The sequence below is a fragment of the Sebastes umbrosus genome, chromosome 8 (genome assembly GCF_015220745.1).
Source record: "Sebastes umbrosus isolate fSebUmb1 chromosome 8, fSebUmb1.pri, whole genome shotgun sequence".
Taxonomy (NCBI): Eukaryota; Metazoa; Chordata; class Actinopteri; order Perciformes; family Sebastidae; genus Sebastes; species Sebastes umbrosus.
In genome coordinates, this window is record NC_051276.1 from 24,751,459 (window position 1) to 24,768,180 (window position 16,722).

The window sequence follows — 16,722 nt, forward strand, 5'->3', positions numbered from 1 at the left end:
ATTTCCCATTTTACATTTCCAACATGGAGCAGTGGAGATAAGAATTAAATGGAAACTTAAAAAATAAATAAACATGTCATATCCAAAATATTCATTTTGCAACAACTAAGAGAATGTCATCAGAATTTCCTCCTACATTTTTGTGAGGTACCAATAGGCTACAGATGATTTGGTGTAAACATACATACATAAAGCCATTTTTTTTGTCTTGGACAGGCCACATAATCAAATCATACATCATTTATCTATGTTTACCATTCATGCCAGCTGGAAGATAGAAAACACAAAAAAAAACTGTACTTATGAGCACTAGATTTAATTGTTTTGCAGTCCGCCATTTTTATTTACAATAAATCTGATACGACATTATTGTGTCATTTGTAAAATTTGCTGATATAAAAGGAAGAGTCTATGTAGCAGGTTACAGAATGGATCCATACATTTTTCGGGATCAGTCATGTAGTCTCATTGTGCAGATATACAAAGTGTACCAACTTCTCAAGGCATTTATAACATCCAATTTTACGACAAAATACCACTGACTCGAATTGTATGGCAAAACAATGCTTCCCAGCTCTGACAACACCGGAACCAGCAGTCCAACTGAGATACATCCATTGAGTAAAGTAAAATGAGGTTGTATAGGGTCATGGAGCGAAGGCTACGGCTGTCCAAGTATGTGCCTGTCTGATATCACACTTGTTGGAGTTATAAACGGGCTACGTTGTCACTGTTTTCAAACTGTGAAATGCCAAATGTTATAAGAGTAAATAAGAGTATATGAAGTGACATGCTGTCACCAGTTTCACACAAGGCAGTACTGCAAGACGTCGGAGTTGATTTCTCTTCCATTCAACTTCAGGTGGACGATGCACAAAGTTCTCTTACAGAAAAACAACCTAACAATGAACACCTAGATATAAGGCACATGGAATCAATGTCAAAACGTACAGTGAAAGGATCATTTGTGTATATCGAGAACGACTTCCAGACAGTCCCAGTGGTTTTGCATGATTTAAATGCATTACTTAAAGCTGACCATTTACACGGTTTTAGAACTCTTTCCTGCCTTTCAGGCGGCCGCTGATTTCCATTCATGTCTGTACAATATGAAAATCAGAGAAATGGAACTAGCTAATCACAGTGGATATTTAGACTGGAAGTGACATAGCAGGCAGGGACTATTTTCAAACTTCCGAGCATATAATCAAATCAGCACCTCTGATAAAAAATGAGCACTGCAAGCTTAACTAAGGTAGGATTTATTGCAGGGCTGTTGTGCAAAATGACATTGTACAGGTGTACCTAATAGACTGGAAACTTGAGTATAATAAAAACATTACACAATTTGTAGGATATGCAAAACCACCAGTATAGTCCTTAAAACAGGGCATCCATAAATAGAGAAAACAGGTCAACTTCTGTATCTACCCTACTGCCTCATTAAAGATCAACTACCAAGAAGCTACATCAGACTGTCATGTTGTGTGCTACTGTGGTATTTCATTGGTAGATTGAGAACCTGAGCGCAGAGCAGCAGAAGATACACTCAGCGACCAGTTTAATAGGTACACCACTCGGCTCCTAAAGAGTGGGATTCCCGGCGCTTGTGTGCCAAATAAGTCAAAAAGACAGACCTCAAGGGATTAAATTAACCCTGTGCTTACACATTGGAGTGGATAAAGCGGAAAGACCAAATCGTTTTAGGCATGGGCGGCATAAAAAGCAAGTCCAGTAACTCAGATTCTGCTACTATCTTGTACTTTTTATGCATCACAGTGTGTGGAGGTTACGGAGTTTGATACTAGATTCCCAGTCAACAGCCAATTATGTCGTAAAAACTGTTGTCGTAAAAATATAACAGGTATCAGCAGGGTGAACACCTGGCATCGTGAAAAAAGCTCATGCTATTCTTGAATGAACCAAATGTCCTACTTAAGATAAGATTGGTCAACCTAATGCTCCTTATGAAAATGACACCAAGCTTAAATATCTGACACAAACAGTCCGAATGACTCACAGCTGATAGATATTTAAGCAAGAATGAGACTCAAACAATGTCAACTAGTGCTACATGATCATCTATGACTAACAATACTGTAAAACATCTATTTAATGCTCGCTTTTCCATACGGGAAACACAATTGTCACTAGCGAAAGGTAGTTCAAATCAACATCAACATCTATATGCTTAAGTAAATGGAGTTAGAACTAACACAGTCTATAGGCTTTGTCACGAGAGGCCTGAGACTCAAAGTGTCCCTTTCCAGCAGAGACGGCAAGAAACTTAAGGCAAAAGTGTAACATGATACTTGTATGACAAACGAAAACAAAAGACAGAACAAAAAAGGTTTCAGTCAGATTTAACCGAACATTCCTCGGAGTCCCAGAAACTGAGATCTATGAGGTACTGATGAATGGATCCATGATTTCATATGAAGGCAGATGTGGTCCGTTGGTTCTGAAGAATGTCGTCACTTGCGTTGGAATGCCCACAAAGGAGAGAATACTTCTGCTGTCCCCCAAAAATAAACTTTTGGATAGTTTTAATGCAGGAAAATCGATCCCCTGGGAAGTATCGCAAACATTTTCCCCCATGCATATTACAAACCACCATTGTAGGCGTAGTCTGCCTTGTTGTGCATGATGAGTTTGTTGTCCACAAAGTAGAAACTGTCTGATCTGGTCTCGTAAGGGTGCGCCACCATTTGGCGAACTGGAGGGGGAGAAGGAGGAAAAGAGGGAAGGACGGACAGATGAAACAACAATTACAATATTTATTATCATGTGGAAAATATGCATGCACTCCCATGTTGATAAGAATATTAAATACTTGACAAATCTTCCTTTAAGGTACATTTCAAACAGATAAAAAATGTGTGATTAATTTGTGATTAATCGCGACAATACTGCGATTAAATATTTTAATAAGATTGACAGCCCTGTAGTGCAACCACATTATCATTAGTGGCTGAGAAAAATAAACTTACTGAGGTCATCTGGAAGCTGCGGAAACTCATAAATGTGTTCACATGTGTTGCGGCTGTTGGGAATGCAAAAACCGAAGTCAAAGTCAAAGTTCTTGAGCAGGTGTCCCTGGAAGTAATGCCTCTCAATCATACGGAAGCTGTTAATGGGCCGGTCGCCCACTGTGAACTCCACGCTGAGGTTTAGAAACAGAAACAAGAAAGACACAATTTACAATTCAGTTGTGGCAAAAAGTAGAATCTAGCAAGAGTACGCTACATTTTGAAAATTATCCAACCGAAAAACCTAGCCCAGTGTTGCCAACTCTTTTCAAATGAAAGTAGCTCGCAGCACTAGCTCCAAAAGTCACTATATGTAGCAACCAAGTTGCCAAGTCGGTAACACTGAAAGCCGCTCCCCCAAAATGATTATTATGGACATAAACATCTCATAATGAAAGTAAACAACAAACATGGCTATTACTACTATATAGAATTTGAACAAATATAACAAAGAACACGACCAACCGTAGCTTTAAATTGACTGAATATGAAAGTCGGATTATGCTCTCAGCTGTTACTAGTCAGAACGTTACAGTTCATTTACTTACGTTGCACCAACAGTGCACAGTTTTAGGAAGGCTGGTGTAAACTGATATCGCACAAAACGCCCCGCACTGGTGTCTACATCTCCACTCTCCTCTTCACCCTCCACAGGACCTAATACAGAAAACATGTTTAGCTGTCTGGCAACCAATATTCACAGGATAGGCAAAAAGTGACAATAATCTGTGGCATTTTCATTTGCCGAAAAAGTGTGAGAGCTGAAAAGGCTGAGAGCAGATTATGCATTATATGCAGAATACGTAAGATGCATGTTATGTTATGTGTTACATGCTATTGCTCAACATGATGTTGAACGTTCTGCCTTTTCGAATAATTATTGAAATTAACATTCACCAGATATTCTAAGAAAAAAAAAAAAGGCTAAGATAAAACTGATTGCATTTGATATAGTGTGGTTTGTAAGAGCAATGTCAAATGAACCAGATCAAGAAGTTAAGGAAACATTGAGGTCTCCCCAATTCTTCTCTAAAATCTTAATATGTTATATGAAATTTGTTACTAGTAAATAGAAAGCAATGAAAAATGACACATTGCTTAAGCCAGTGATTATAAAAGAGGGGTCAGGGGACCCCCAGGGTCCGCGGAATAATTAGTTATAAATTATAAAATTGTGCTGTATCATTCAAAAGTGTATATCTACAGATGGGGACCATTTCCACCAATAAAACAAGCATATTGTGTCCATTACTCCCACCTAAGTTAGCTTTGGGCTAATAGAAACTCGGATATGATTGTGACACACAGCAATAAGTTATTATTTTTGAGTTGAAGCACGTACTGACAGTCAGCCTTAAAGTGGTAAGTTTAAAGATCTGGATTTATTAAGACTATGCCAGTCTTGCTATACTGTACATTTTCTGAAACCTTTTAAGATCAATTACTTGAAATACAGGCTATAAATGCAGTCAAGTTGAGTCCAAATGCAATTTGAATAAAATCACCCTCTGTTTAAAAGATATAGAAGCGGTATTAACATTCAATAACATTGAAAATTTCAAATTGAAATGTGTTTCTGTGTATCACTATGAAACAGGTCTGAAGTATTTAGGTTGAAAAGTTTTTGAATACAAAGAGTTCCAGTGGCATCTAAGAGTAGAAATGATATTAAGCATGCTTAATTGGTGTTACGATTAAGAGGAGGTCCTTGAAAAATAATCTCCCTTATAAGGGGTACCTGGCCCCATAAAGTTTGAGAACCCATGGTTTAAGCATTGCTTCTACTTGTGGGACTTTCTCCTCTCTTATATAAATATTTCTGGATATAAAAGTAACCCGGAGAGAGCATATGACAATGGTGTGAGAGCTATACACAGCACACTCCAGGGAAAGACTGCCGTTCTCATGCTTAGTGATACATACAGTGCTTTGTTGACTGTACAGCACCCGTGGGCTATAACTGAACAGCATCACCGAAAGGGTTAGCTTTACAGTGATGATACAGATAAAACAACTGTTATAGAGCAGCCGGCCTGCAAGGTGTAAGCAGGCAATCAATAACTTTACAGATATTTGGCAGTACAAGTCAAAAACATGTCATGTTCAGTGAAACAAATCTCCCTGAGAAAGACTTTGAGCTTTGTAAAGAGAAGCAAAGTTAATATGCCACTTACCACTGTTAGGAGGTTTGGCAATCTCAAACAGCACTGTTCCTGTCTCCAGATCTCTAATTTTGAAACGTGTGAAGTCAATGTTGTAGATATTGTCTTCAGGTTTGCACAGATAGTCTGGAATGTGAAATAAAAGGGTGAGTTCATGTTAAGACAAACACAAACATATAGTAGAGGAGCCCATTATCTGACAGCAACCAAGCACCCATTAGCAAACAGAGGTACTTTGATATTTAATTAGATTTACCAATACTGTGGAGCACTAAGGCTCACTCTTTACTTCGAGAACAGAGATAGCACTCGCTCGATGAGCAACTAGGGTTTCAGTATCTGCTTTCTGCCTCCTGCACCTTGCAGTAGTGGTGAGTAATGCTATAGCTCAGGCTCCCAGCTTTTCAACAAAGTGTTGTGAGAGAGAAGGGAAGTAATGCCATTGTTGTCGGTTACAGGGAAAAGGCCAAAAACAATGGAAGGCATTAAGCACTAGCTGCAACTGTGGTAGACTGGATGTCCAATGACTCAGAGGGTTCAAGCAGGGAAGTTAGTTACTAGTTGGGTCGGTTGCACCAGCTGCACATAAGTTTTCTCCTAAGTTAGGGTGCAAAGTCCACACTAAACGATACATTGAAACTAGTTAGTTTGATACTTAAGATGTGTGGATGTTTGATTGCACCACAGAGAGGTAAGGTTCATCTTAGTAACATTAGCGAAAAGTCCACACTAACCAAAATATTGTATCAGAAAATTACGTTTTCCCTTTCTGTGGCCGATCAGTGAAAAGCACCATTCTTGATGCAGTTTAGAGAAGAGGCTAACGGCTAAAAATAGCTAACGTCAATCACCAAACAACAACAAAAAGGTACATAAGCTAGGACAAAGCCTTATGATAAGGTGATAATTATGCAACCTTAATCTACAGCTAACAACAGACATCGAGGTCTGAAACCGTCAACTACAACATAGGGCAACATAATATAACGGTGACGTTATTGAACAGATGAAATTTTAACGTTATAACAAACACATCATGATACCATACACTGGCAAGTTGTTAATTAGAAAGTTATCTAAGCCGATATATTTGCTTTTCAATGGGGCACAGATGATATTTATATGTAATTGCCCACTTATGTAGTGTTAAGCACTTTATTTTGTATATTTACAGAGCACTGACATAACGATAGTGCAACTAATCGTATAGCATTACACACACGGCAGAGTTATGCATTTGAATTGAATCAACAACCAAGTTTGGAAGTTATCCTGTTGCAAAATAATAATGGCAGACACTTGTGCCCCGTTTCTGTCCGTGTTATGTTGCAAATCTGCTGCCAGCAGGTCGGTATCCTCTGTCCACTAGTGGAAAACAAAAGCGGGATGTATAAATCAGTCATTGTGAATGTCCAAGGGGTCATCCGCGTTGTCCACGGTGGTATAACAGCTTGTATAATTTGCTCCTCCTCATCCAACAAAGTTATCCCATTCTTCGAAACAATGCGCCATGCCAACCGCTATTTTACAGAGGACTTTACACCTACTAGGAGCTAGGTGTAAGATTTAAATTGTAACTTATACCTACGTTGGAACGATTTCAGCTGGTCCAACTATTTAAATGTTAGTAGCTCATGAACTCTGATTTAAAGGGACTGTTTGTAAGAATCAGAAATTGGTTGTAACAGCAACATCTGTGGCCGTTAAGTCAACGAAAGTCAGTGTCCTGTTGCTCGCGCTTGCCCGTGTGCACGCGCTACCTGAATGTGAGCGAGCATCCGTCAAAATAGTGAGGCGACACACGTCAGCTAAAACCACAATATCACTCTATATTTCACCTGCTTAGCAGTAATGTTAGCTGACCAGACAAAGGTCTCTCCATGAATCAATGCTGATCCTAGTGTTGGCTTTTTCTGCCTCAGCCTCCCGACCACGGTCAGAGGGAACAGGGGAGACACGGCACCCGGTTAGAGACGATAACGTTTCTCGTTGCGGAGCCCCGTCACTTCACAAGACACGGGAAACCTCTGTTGGTCTGGAGGAGCTGCAGCATTTATTTCTACACAAATACAAGTACATTTACTAGATATTCTCAGAGCTACTAACTCTTCTGCGGTGTGTAGTGTGCGCGCATGCACGTGTAGAGGTGGAGCGAGAGAGCGAGAACGAGCGCGGTGTGTGAGTGAAGGCAAGCAGGCAGAGGAGCAGAGTACAGCAGAGACTCCGGCCCTGGAGACCAAAGCTACGGTCAACCCCGCGTCCTCCAACCGCTGCTTCACTCGATATATAACTTTGCGGTTTTGGTGCTTCCGTGTAGTTTGTGTTGAAGTCTTGTCTGAACAGCGTAGCCACACACGAGTGCACATGGGACATCGACCCGGATTGATTTATACGTGTAAGAAGTTACAAACAGTCCCTTTAATGTTTACTAGTGAATAGATCTGCATTTGTCGGGTGGAAAGAAACGCATCTGCAAAATGAGTTTGTATTTTTTGTAGAATTTGCCAACAAACATTTGCCATAACAACTTAATGAGAAGACAACAGGTTTGTGTTTGCAGCTGTTTGTCTTTCCCCCAACTGGCCAGAAAAAGCATCAATACATCTTTAAGGAGATAAGAGGGGACCTGAACAATTACTCCTTCTGGGTGGCCTGAAGCCCTTTTGCTACGCCCCTGGATCCCATCCCACTTCTTTATGTTTAAAAAGTGAAAATGGCCGTCTCAAAAACATAGTTACACACATCATTAACGTTTCCAGTTTGACCAGTTTAACATCGTGACTCTTCATAACGGACTAACGGATCTGAGAACTCGTCTCTTAGCAACGTTAGCCACAGTTAGCACAGTGCTCCGTTTAGCGGTGTGGTTTTACCGACTTTATCTTAATTAAGACCGTTTATAACGTCCACATAACGTACCCTCCGTGACCGCCCGGAGACCCAGCACATTGTCCGGGGTGATGTCTCTCCCCAGAGCCCGGAGTTCATCCTCAGTGACCGCAGGCCACTTCTCCGTCTGACTGCGCCTCCGAGACTTCAGCTTCTTCAGCATTCCTCCACCGCTCTTCCGCTCCCGGTGGCTCGTCTCCGAGGAGCCGGTGTCCGCTGCTTCCGTCTGACCTTTGCTGACTATCGGTGCCGTTTTGTTTCGTGAACCGTTCATACCGGGACACACGGTAGAGATAGTGACGGTGAGAGTTGTTGTTGTGCCTTTTTAATCAATGTGTCTGTGAGCGACTTGGACAAGATGGCGTACAACGTGTCTGGGAGACGGACTGTGATTGGCTGAGAACGAAGGCGATTGTCATAGTTACCGTTAAGGGGTGTGATTCGTTTAAAGACCGGGACACCCCGTTTTATTACAAGAATAAAGTCATCACTTTGCGAGAATAAAATCCTAACTTTACGAGAAAAAAGTTGTATTATTACGAGAATAAAGTCATAACTTAACAAGAAAAAAAGTCGTAATATTACGAAAAAAAAGCCATCACTTTACAAGAATAAAGTCATAACTTAACAAGAAAAAAAATCGTAATATTACGAGAATAAAGTCATAACTTTACGAGAAAAAAAGTCGTAATATTACGAGAATGAAGTCATAACTTGACGGGAAAAAAAGTTGTAATATTACAAGAAAAAGTCATAATTTTATGAGTAACATTTTTTTTAATATTACGAGAATAAAGTCATAACTTTACAAGAAAAAAAGTCGTAATATTACGAGAATTTTTTTTTATTATTACAAGAATAAAGTCATAACTTAACGAGAAAAAAAGTCATAATATTACAAGAAAAAAGTCATAACTTTACGGGAAAAAAAGTTTTAATATTACGAGAAAAAAGTCATAACTTTACAAGAAAAAAAAGTCGTAATATTACGAGAATAAAGTCATAACTTTACGAGAAAAAAAGTTGTAATATTACAAGAAGTCATTACTTTATGAAAAAAAGTCGTAATATTACGAGAATAAAGTCATGACTTAACGAGAATAAAAAGTTGTAATATTATGAGAAAAAAGTCATAACTTTACAAGAAAAAAGTCGTAATATTATTACTATATTATAATATATAGTAATATATATATATTATACTATATGAGTAATATTATTAATATTAAATCTCATCCTCAAATAATTAATAAAACATTTTTTTATTAATAATAACAATAATAATAATATTAATTAAATTCTCTCCATTATACCTGTTGCCCTTAAGTAATTAATTAGAAGATTGTGTACTTTCTTAGATGTCTTTCCTAGCAGATTCCCCATTGTAATATTTCCATAATTTACTCCTGATATCAAATGAATGCAGAGCTGTGGATTGTTTTATGGATGTTTTAGGTTGTTTTATTATTTTATTCTCAGGTATTGTCTTATTTATTGTAGTATTTATCAACTGTACTATTTATAGATTTTAAGAGCTGAGAGGGAGCCAGGGTAAAATGCATTTCATTGCATTTTAACTGTACACTGTACTTTTAAATGCATATGACAAATAAACTTGAAACTTGAATTCCCTTCTTTCTTCGTCATATCTGTTGCACTCTATAAGAACATGCTTGACAGTTTCCGGTTTATTAAAGTGCGTGCATAGTCCAGTTGGGTGTTTGCCTATTCTATAGTGTTTTGTTTAATCCTGTATGCCCTATTTTCAGAAGGGTAATGATGAGCCAGGGTTCTTCTTCTTCTTTTTTGAGGTTTATTGGCAGGTTGGCAATGATTTGGTGCATTACTGCCACCAACTGGTCTGTCGTGTGGATCATTCTGGCTAATGATTACTATATTAAAAAAAACAAATAAAAAAAGAAAAGAAACAACCTCATATTTTTACCAAACATATTAATTTGTCTGAGATACTGAAATAATGCTCTATAACACTCATTTAGTGAGTTCTTTTGTAGAATATCTATTAAATCAAAGTGTACTTTAATGTCTTTGAGGCCTTGACTCAAATCTTTCTTCCTCATATCTCTCACAATGCAACATTACATGCTCCACCGTTTTCCTCTTATCTACCTGCATCATGTTTACCTATTTTAAATAGTGTGCTGTTTAGTCCAGTGTGTCCAAATCTGAGTCTTGATATGATTGTCTCATCTCTCCTGTTCCTTCCTACACACCTCATTTCTCCCACTTTCCTTTGAACTCTGTAAAACCACAAAATCTTGGTTCAACGTACTCGTCAGATTTAACGTGAGCATGAGCAGATGAAGACAAACTGCACAATGAAGCTCAAACATCCAAGAGTAGGAACAAAAAGAAAAACACGTTTCTGAATGGAGGAACCTTTAAGTTACCTGATAAGTTGGTTATATTTAACTGCTAATACACCAACATTAAAAGCTGGAAATGTGTCTATTGACTGAAATTAGCTTCCATCTCAACAACTCCTCCGATGACAGATGGAGCGTTTGTCTTTAAAAGAGAGTTCCAAATGTAGTTCACATTGTCAGCAGCTAAAAGAGTTAAGAAACAACTTTAATATCATGATGATCAATGTTGACGATTCATCAAAAAACTGTCCAGCAGCCAAGAAACATGTTGTAGTATTAGAAGTGTGTTTGTATGTAATTTGTTTCTTTTATCGAAGTTTGAATAAAATGTCAAAATGTTAGAGTTTTGGACGTTTCTGTCAGATAACACTGCCTGAAATTACAGTTAATTAATATATCAGTTAACATTAATATATTTTTTTATTGAGGACATGATGAGATGTATACACAGCAGACAGCAGATGATAACAAGACCCATTCAGCCACTTGCCTATTTTACCAGCACCTGGCTGGTGGTGGGTGCATATAGCATTTCTTCACAGTCAGGATTGCACTTGGCAGATTCCGGCTTGGCAAACAAACTTTTAAACTTTTCTAAAACAAATTCACTCAAACACAAAAGTAACATTTAAAGTTATTAAATATTCACACTCTAAAACATTTAGCTGTTAGCTTTAAGAGTTAGCTCAGAGTTACCTTTATAATAACTAAAGCCAGTGTGATTATATCTGCTGCCAGTTCTTTACTGTTATTTAACTGGGAAATTCCTAACAGTGCTCAGAGTTTCAAATATTTGAAACTAAATAAAATAATATACAATTGCATAAAGTGCATCTAGAAACTGTTTGTTTCTTCTTTCCCTGCTGACCTGCTGTGGAGATCCCTGATGGTGCCCCTGTTGTGCACTGTATAATGATGTAATGTATTTTGTCATACCAGTTGTTGCTGTCATGATTCAATGTTGTCTTGTTATGTGTTTGTATTCTTTATCAGACTAAAGTCCTGATGCTCAACCTTTAATGAATTTAGAGGTAGAGAAAACCATATCAACCGTTATTGCCTCATTTCACAAGCTGCATGTTTTTGCTGATGTTTTAAGGCACTATTTGATTAATACAAGTTACATTAATATTATTGTAATGAAAGCCTGAGATCTGTTGGCGTAACAGGTCGCCAGAATATTCAGAGCTCCTGTTTGGTTTGATCGTCTGAGCTTTTGGAACAAAATAATTGTCTCAATATGATCTTTTAAAAAACTCATCTCATTGTTTGCATGTCACTCTGTTGGTTGAAGTTCTATGTACCTTGTTCATTTAGGTGTTATAGTATCTTTAACAACAGTCCAGTGTGACAGAGTGAAAATGCAAACAAGATACAATATGATATAAAAACAGCATAATAAAACAGCAAGACAACCCCTAATAAACCCTTTAGAATATAAATACAATACTGCACTAAAAAATGTCCAGAAACAAGGCCCAGCAGGGAATCTTTGGTCATAAAGCTCCATCTGCATCGCCGTTACATGAACACTTTGTCTTCTCATGAGAACCTGCAGCAAAAAAAAAAAGAATATATATATATATTACATGAAGTCACATTTCTTTATCATATGCACAATATTTACAACAGAGCAGTATTTGGCTATATTTAGCTATACATTATCCTGCTTATTACACGGCTACTTCCTTAAGAAATCAATAATTTGACTCAAAAATGGTCCTCCGGAGGCCGACATTACAACTGCGCCTCTAGCAACGGTCTGTTATACATAGCAACATTAAATGATCAATAATCCCTCCAAAATGCCACATTAAGACACCAAGACCTTGAGGAACACCATAGGAAAAACCATGCTGTGATTTTTGGATCAAAAACTTTTGACATTTGGAGATTTCTGCTAAAATTGCATTGTTCTGTGATTGGATGGCAAGCAATCCTGTTGTGTAAACTGCTCAGAAACCCCCTTATTGTCAATCTAGCTAGGAAGGCAATCTATCCTCTGAATGTCCTAGGTCTCTAGTTTGTGGCTGAAGAGTTTCATGAGGCTGTGATTATCCTAGAGGTCACCACAGGTCATTTTATACAGTGAGGTCAAGTTTAAAAAAAATGGTCTCACTACAATGAAATGTCTACCATGGGGACTAACATCATCATACATGAATACAGTTGGGCTCATTGGATCCACAAGAGTCTCAGCTTTACAGTGATACCCAATTTATGTAATTCAAGACTGTTTAGGGACCCCAGCATGCAGAAATATACAAACACACCATTTTAGAATAGGAGACAATAACACATTTATACTGCATGCAAAAAACTGCATGTGATTATCATAAAGTGGGCATGTCTGTAAAGGGGAGACTCGTGGGTACCCACAGAACCCATTTTCATTCACATATCTAGAAGTCAGCGGTCAAGGGACCCCTTTGAAAATGGCCATGACAGTTTTTCCTCGCCAAAATCTTGGCCAACTTTGGAGCGTTATTTAACTTTCTTCAGGAGCAAGCTAGTATGACATGATTGGTACCAATGGATTCCTTAGATTTTCATATGATATCTGTACCTCTTAAAACTGAACCTGCTACAGCCTCTGAAAGACGGTAAAGTCAGTCAGGATCACGCGGGTCTCAGAGGGTTAATAGCTCATACTGTATTAGTTTTAGCAAAATTTCTGCTCATTGAAAACATATTCCACATACTGTATCTGTGTTCTCTGAGAAGTTGTGAATAAAGTTGTAATATCTGGAGGAAAAACTTGTAATATTACGAGAGTCCGGACCTCAGTGACCCCTTAGCTGGCTACGGCCATGTCTCAGTGGTGGTAATGAGGGTGGGGCGGATTTATCCTGCTGGTCCGCGGTCTGAACCAAAGACCTCCCGCCCACGAGCTGGCTTCTCTAAGGTCCTGACTGAGCCATCGGACAGTTTGGGGCCATCGGTGAGCGTCTGTCGGTCTAGTTTTTGCAGTGTGTCCCGCACTGTCGGCTCTAGTCTGCCCATGTCGGAGGTGTTTTGGCTGATTCAGCACGTTGAATCGGCGGGTGGAGCCCGTCGTTGAGAGAATTCACTCTGATTGGCGGTTCAGTTTAAACGAATCAGTGCACGAGGAGAGAAACGAACACGAGGAAAGCAAGCCAAAGAGTAAAGTCACACAGAAGACTCTTCTCATTTTTCATCTTCATCTCATCTGATCATTCCAACACACGGATATTTTGACATGAGACATGAACATCTGGAATAAAGCTAAGTGGTGAGTGAGAGTGGTGTCGAAACGCCGCTTTGTTTCATGTACGTATCATAACAAAGGCTTGTATATCCGCCGTTCTCGGCCTTCCTGTTTCCCTTTTTGAATGATGAATACAGACTACCGCCGCCTGCTGGTGTGGAGAGTTATTTCCTCCCACGCAGGCGCAGAACGTACATGCTAACTGGCCATCGACTGTAGTCTTTGCGGTGTGTTCGAGTGCAACTTGTTGGCCGAGGCGACAGTTGCCGCTTGTCGGGTTGGTGTGTCTGGGTCTTCACCTTTAGGCCACCACTGCTTTTTAAACATCAGAACGAGAACCAGAGGCCTCATAAAGAAATGAAGTCTCAGTGGATTTTTTTATGACTGTAAATAGTAACATGATAAATCTTTTATCTGAGAAGACTACCGATTCTTGACATGAGGTGGTTGCTGTTAAGTATCTGTTATGTTGATGTCTGCACATTATAGATGTTAAAACAATCTATTATATAAACTTACCTTTATAACGGTTTATTGTGATGAACTTAGCAAATACGAGCAGAAATAGAACTGCAACAATGATGAAAGCTCCCAAAACCAATCCACCAATCCATCCTGTGACCTCCCCTTTGCAGGATGCGTCCTCAAACAGTTTCTCTGGAACACATTACAAAAACCAAGTGTGACTCTCAGAATGTAACTGTATTTTAATTGTAGATATAACCTACCTATGAAGATTAAAATGACATATAAGAACATCTAATAACACTGGGATGAGTCTCACCAGGAACAGTGAAGTTAGCCTCAACCATGTGGCCGATGTCCTTCTGTTTGACTACACAGCAGAAGCGGTTGGTCGCGGTCCGGTTCACAACGATTTGGAGGGTGACGTCGTAGCGGCGTCCTCTCTCTGAGACCCGTGGCACATCAGCAGGAAGGACGTTTCTATCACTGTCCTGCCACTGTAGCTTCGGCTGTGGGAACGCACCTCGAACGTCACAATTCAGCTGCACCCCGGCCTTCGTGACATCGACGATGGAGATGTAGGGCTCTGCCGCCCCTGTGAACAGAGTTAAGAATAAATTATAAACGACTGTTACAGCATTAGACATTTACTCTTCATCTCCTTCCTCTTTATAAATAGAGTGACACAGGAATGAGTCCTAAAACCCACTGCGAACACTATTTCTGACATCCTGTCTATTATCATGCCTTGATTTATACACAAGTTATTGTGCAATAAAACTCATTTTGAACTTATTTGAGTTTAAGATTTATAGAAAATATTGTTTCGGAAAACACAAAAACAAAATTGCAAACCAACCAGGCAGTCTGTCTGTCTTATTAAAAAGTCATCCTAAAAACGAATACACCAAGATTCAAATTTAGAAATAAATGAAATCATAAGCAGGCAGAGCAATAACAAGAGAAGATAATATTAATGTTAATAAAAAGCTAGGGCTGTTGTTGAAATCCTCAGTCGACTAACACTCATACAATTTTGTCGACTAATCGATTAGTTAATTTAATGGACAGATCTGTAAAAAGAATCACACTAAAGCACCACTTTAGATCTGGTGTTTACAGAGATGTGCTCACAAGTTTCTTGGAAATAAGTCATTCAGTATGAAAAAAGCATAAAAAATGACTAACCGACTAAATTAATCTTAGTCGACTGAGACCAAAACGACCGATTATGTCTAGTTCACACTACACAACTTTAGCCCTGATTTTGAGCTTCCCGACAAAAACCTAGAACACAGAAAAATCAACGTTGGCTTCTTATTAACACGGTGTGTTTCCATGTAACGTGTCGGCGGATGCCTTTCTCATTCAGCAGCCTTGTTATGTCTGTATAACGTTACACTATGTTATCTCTCATCCCGTCATCCACCGCTTTTTTCGTCAGACGCGCGTCAGACGCGTGTCTCATGCAGGCAGTGTGTCCACTCTAACCTGTTAACATGGACGCCGAAATAAAAAACAACACGCGACGCTGCCGTCACGCGAGCCTGAAGCGGGCAGTGTGAGAGAAATAAATAGTAAAAAAATTTGTGGAAACAGGCTGTTTTGTGAACACGTGCCAACAACAACATCAGCAATGCGTCTCACGTATGGTATCCCGTCATTTACCGTGTATTTCTTGCGTGTGTTTCTGTGACAAAATGTAGTTTGGCCGGTCGGTCATGTAGTGTGAAATTAGCTTAAGTCGACTAACCAACTAAAGAAATCTTAGTCGGCTTGACACCAAAGCGACCGATTAGTCGACTAATCGACTAAGAGGTGGCAGCCCTATAAAAAACCCGTAATCAAAACATGCAACACAGATTCACACAATACAAGAAATGCAAAGCAGTAAAATGCAGAATATTCATGTTGATAGAAATATGAACTACAGGCAGTTGTGCTGCATTATTTGGCACCAACTGAAACCTGCAGAGCAGGATACAGTGCACACTATAAAATGTGACGCAATGATTGTGACCCACAATGCTCAACCTTAAAAGGATGGATAAGGATAAATCTGTTGTTTGGATGATGTCACTGATTTGCAACACAGACCAAGTATCCTGGAAGTGGGATCCCTCCTCTGTTGCTCTTCCTGAGGTTTCTTCCATTTTTTCCCTGTTAAAGGTTTTTTTTTGGTGGGGAGTTTTTCCTCATCCAATGAGAGGGTCGCATTGTAAAGGACAGAGGGTGTCGTATCCTGTACAGATCGTAAAGCCCCCTGAGGCAAATTTGTGATTTGTGATTTTGGGCTATACAAATAAAATTGACTTGACGGATCTCATCACTGATCTGTGTGCTAAAACTTTGTCGCCCTGCGTCTGGTTATCATTCACAAAACGCTGACAATACCGTCAAAGTGCTTCATCAGGGTGACGAACAACCCCTTAAGCTCAGATACTACATCCGCGTTTAGTGATCAGTCAGAAAATGCAGATGTAGATCAGTGACATCATCAATATCATGAAAAATGAAATTAAAAATGAAAATATGAAAATATATTTCATCATGTATACACG

At 39.1% G+C, this 16,722-nt stretch overlaps 2 protein-coding genes across 2 annotated transcripts in view; both read right to left on the reverse strand.

Annotated features, from left to right (window-relative positions):
* Nucleotides 1-314: 314 nt before the first annotated feature.
* On the reverse strand, nt 315-8,463 carry unc119.1 (unc-119 homolog 1). Its single transcript, XM_037778462.1, has 5 exons — nt 8,111-8,463; nt 5,204-5,317; nt 3,578-3,686; nt 2,991-3,163; nt 315-2,716 (listed from the first exon to the last, which is right to left on the reverse strand). The coding sequence occupies exons 1-5, from the start codon at nt 8,352-8,354 to the stop codon at nt 2,604-2,606; spliced, it is 753 nt and encodes a 250-aa protein (XP_037634390.1). The 5' UTR covers nt 8,355-8,463; the 3' UTR covers nt 315-2,603.
* Nucleotides 8,464-11,564: 3,101 nt separating this feature from the next.
* Nucleotides 11,565-16,722, reverse strand: part of LOC119493474 (butyrophilin-like protein 2) — a 53,657-nt gene continuing 48,499 nt past the window's right edge. Inside the window, exons 6-8 of the mRNA XM_037778796.1 lie at nt 14,481-14,756; nt 14,216-14,353; nt 11,565-12,019 (exon numbers count right to left, since the gene is read on the reverse strand). Coding sequence (XP_037634724.1) covers nt 11,964-12,019; nt 14,216-14,353; nt 14,481-14,756 — 470 coding nt within the window. The 3' untranslated portion in view covers nt 11,565-11,963. The remainder of the gene's footprint in view (nt 12,020-14,215; nt 14,354-14,480; nt 14,757-16,722) is intronic.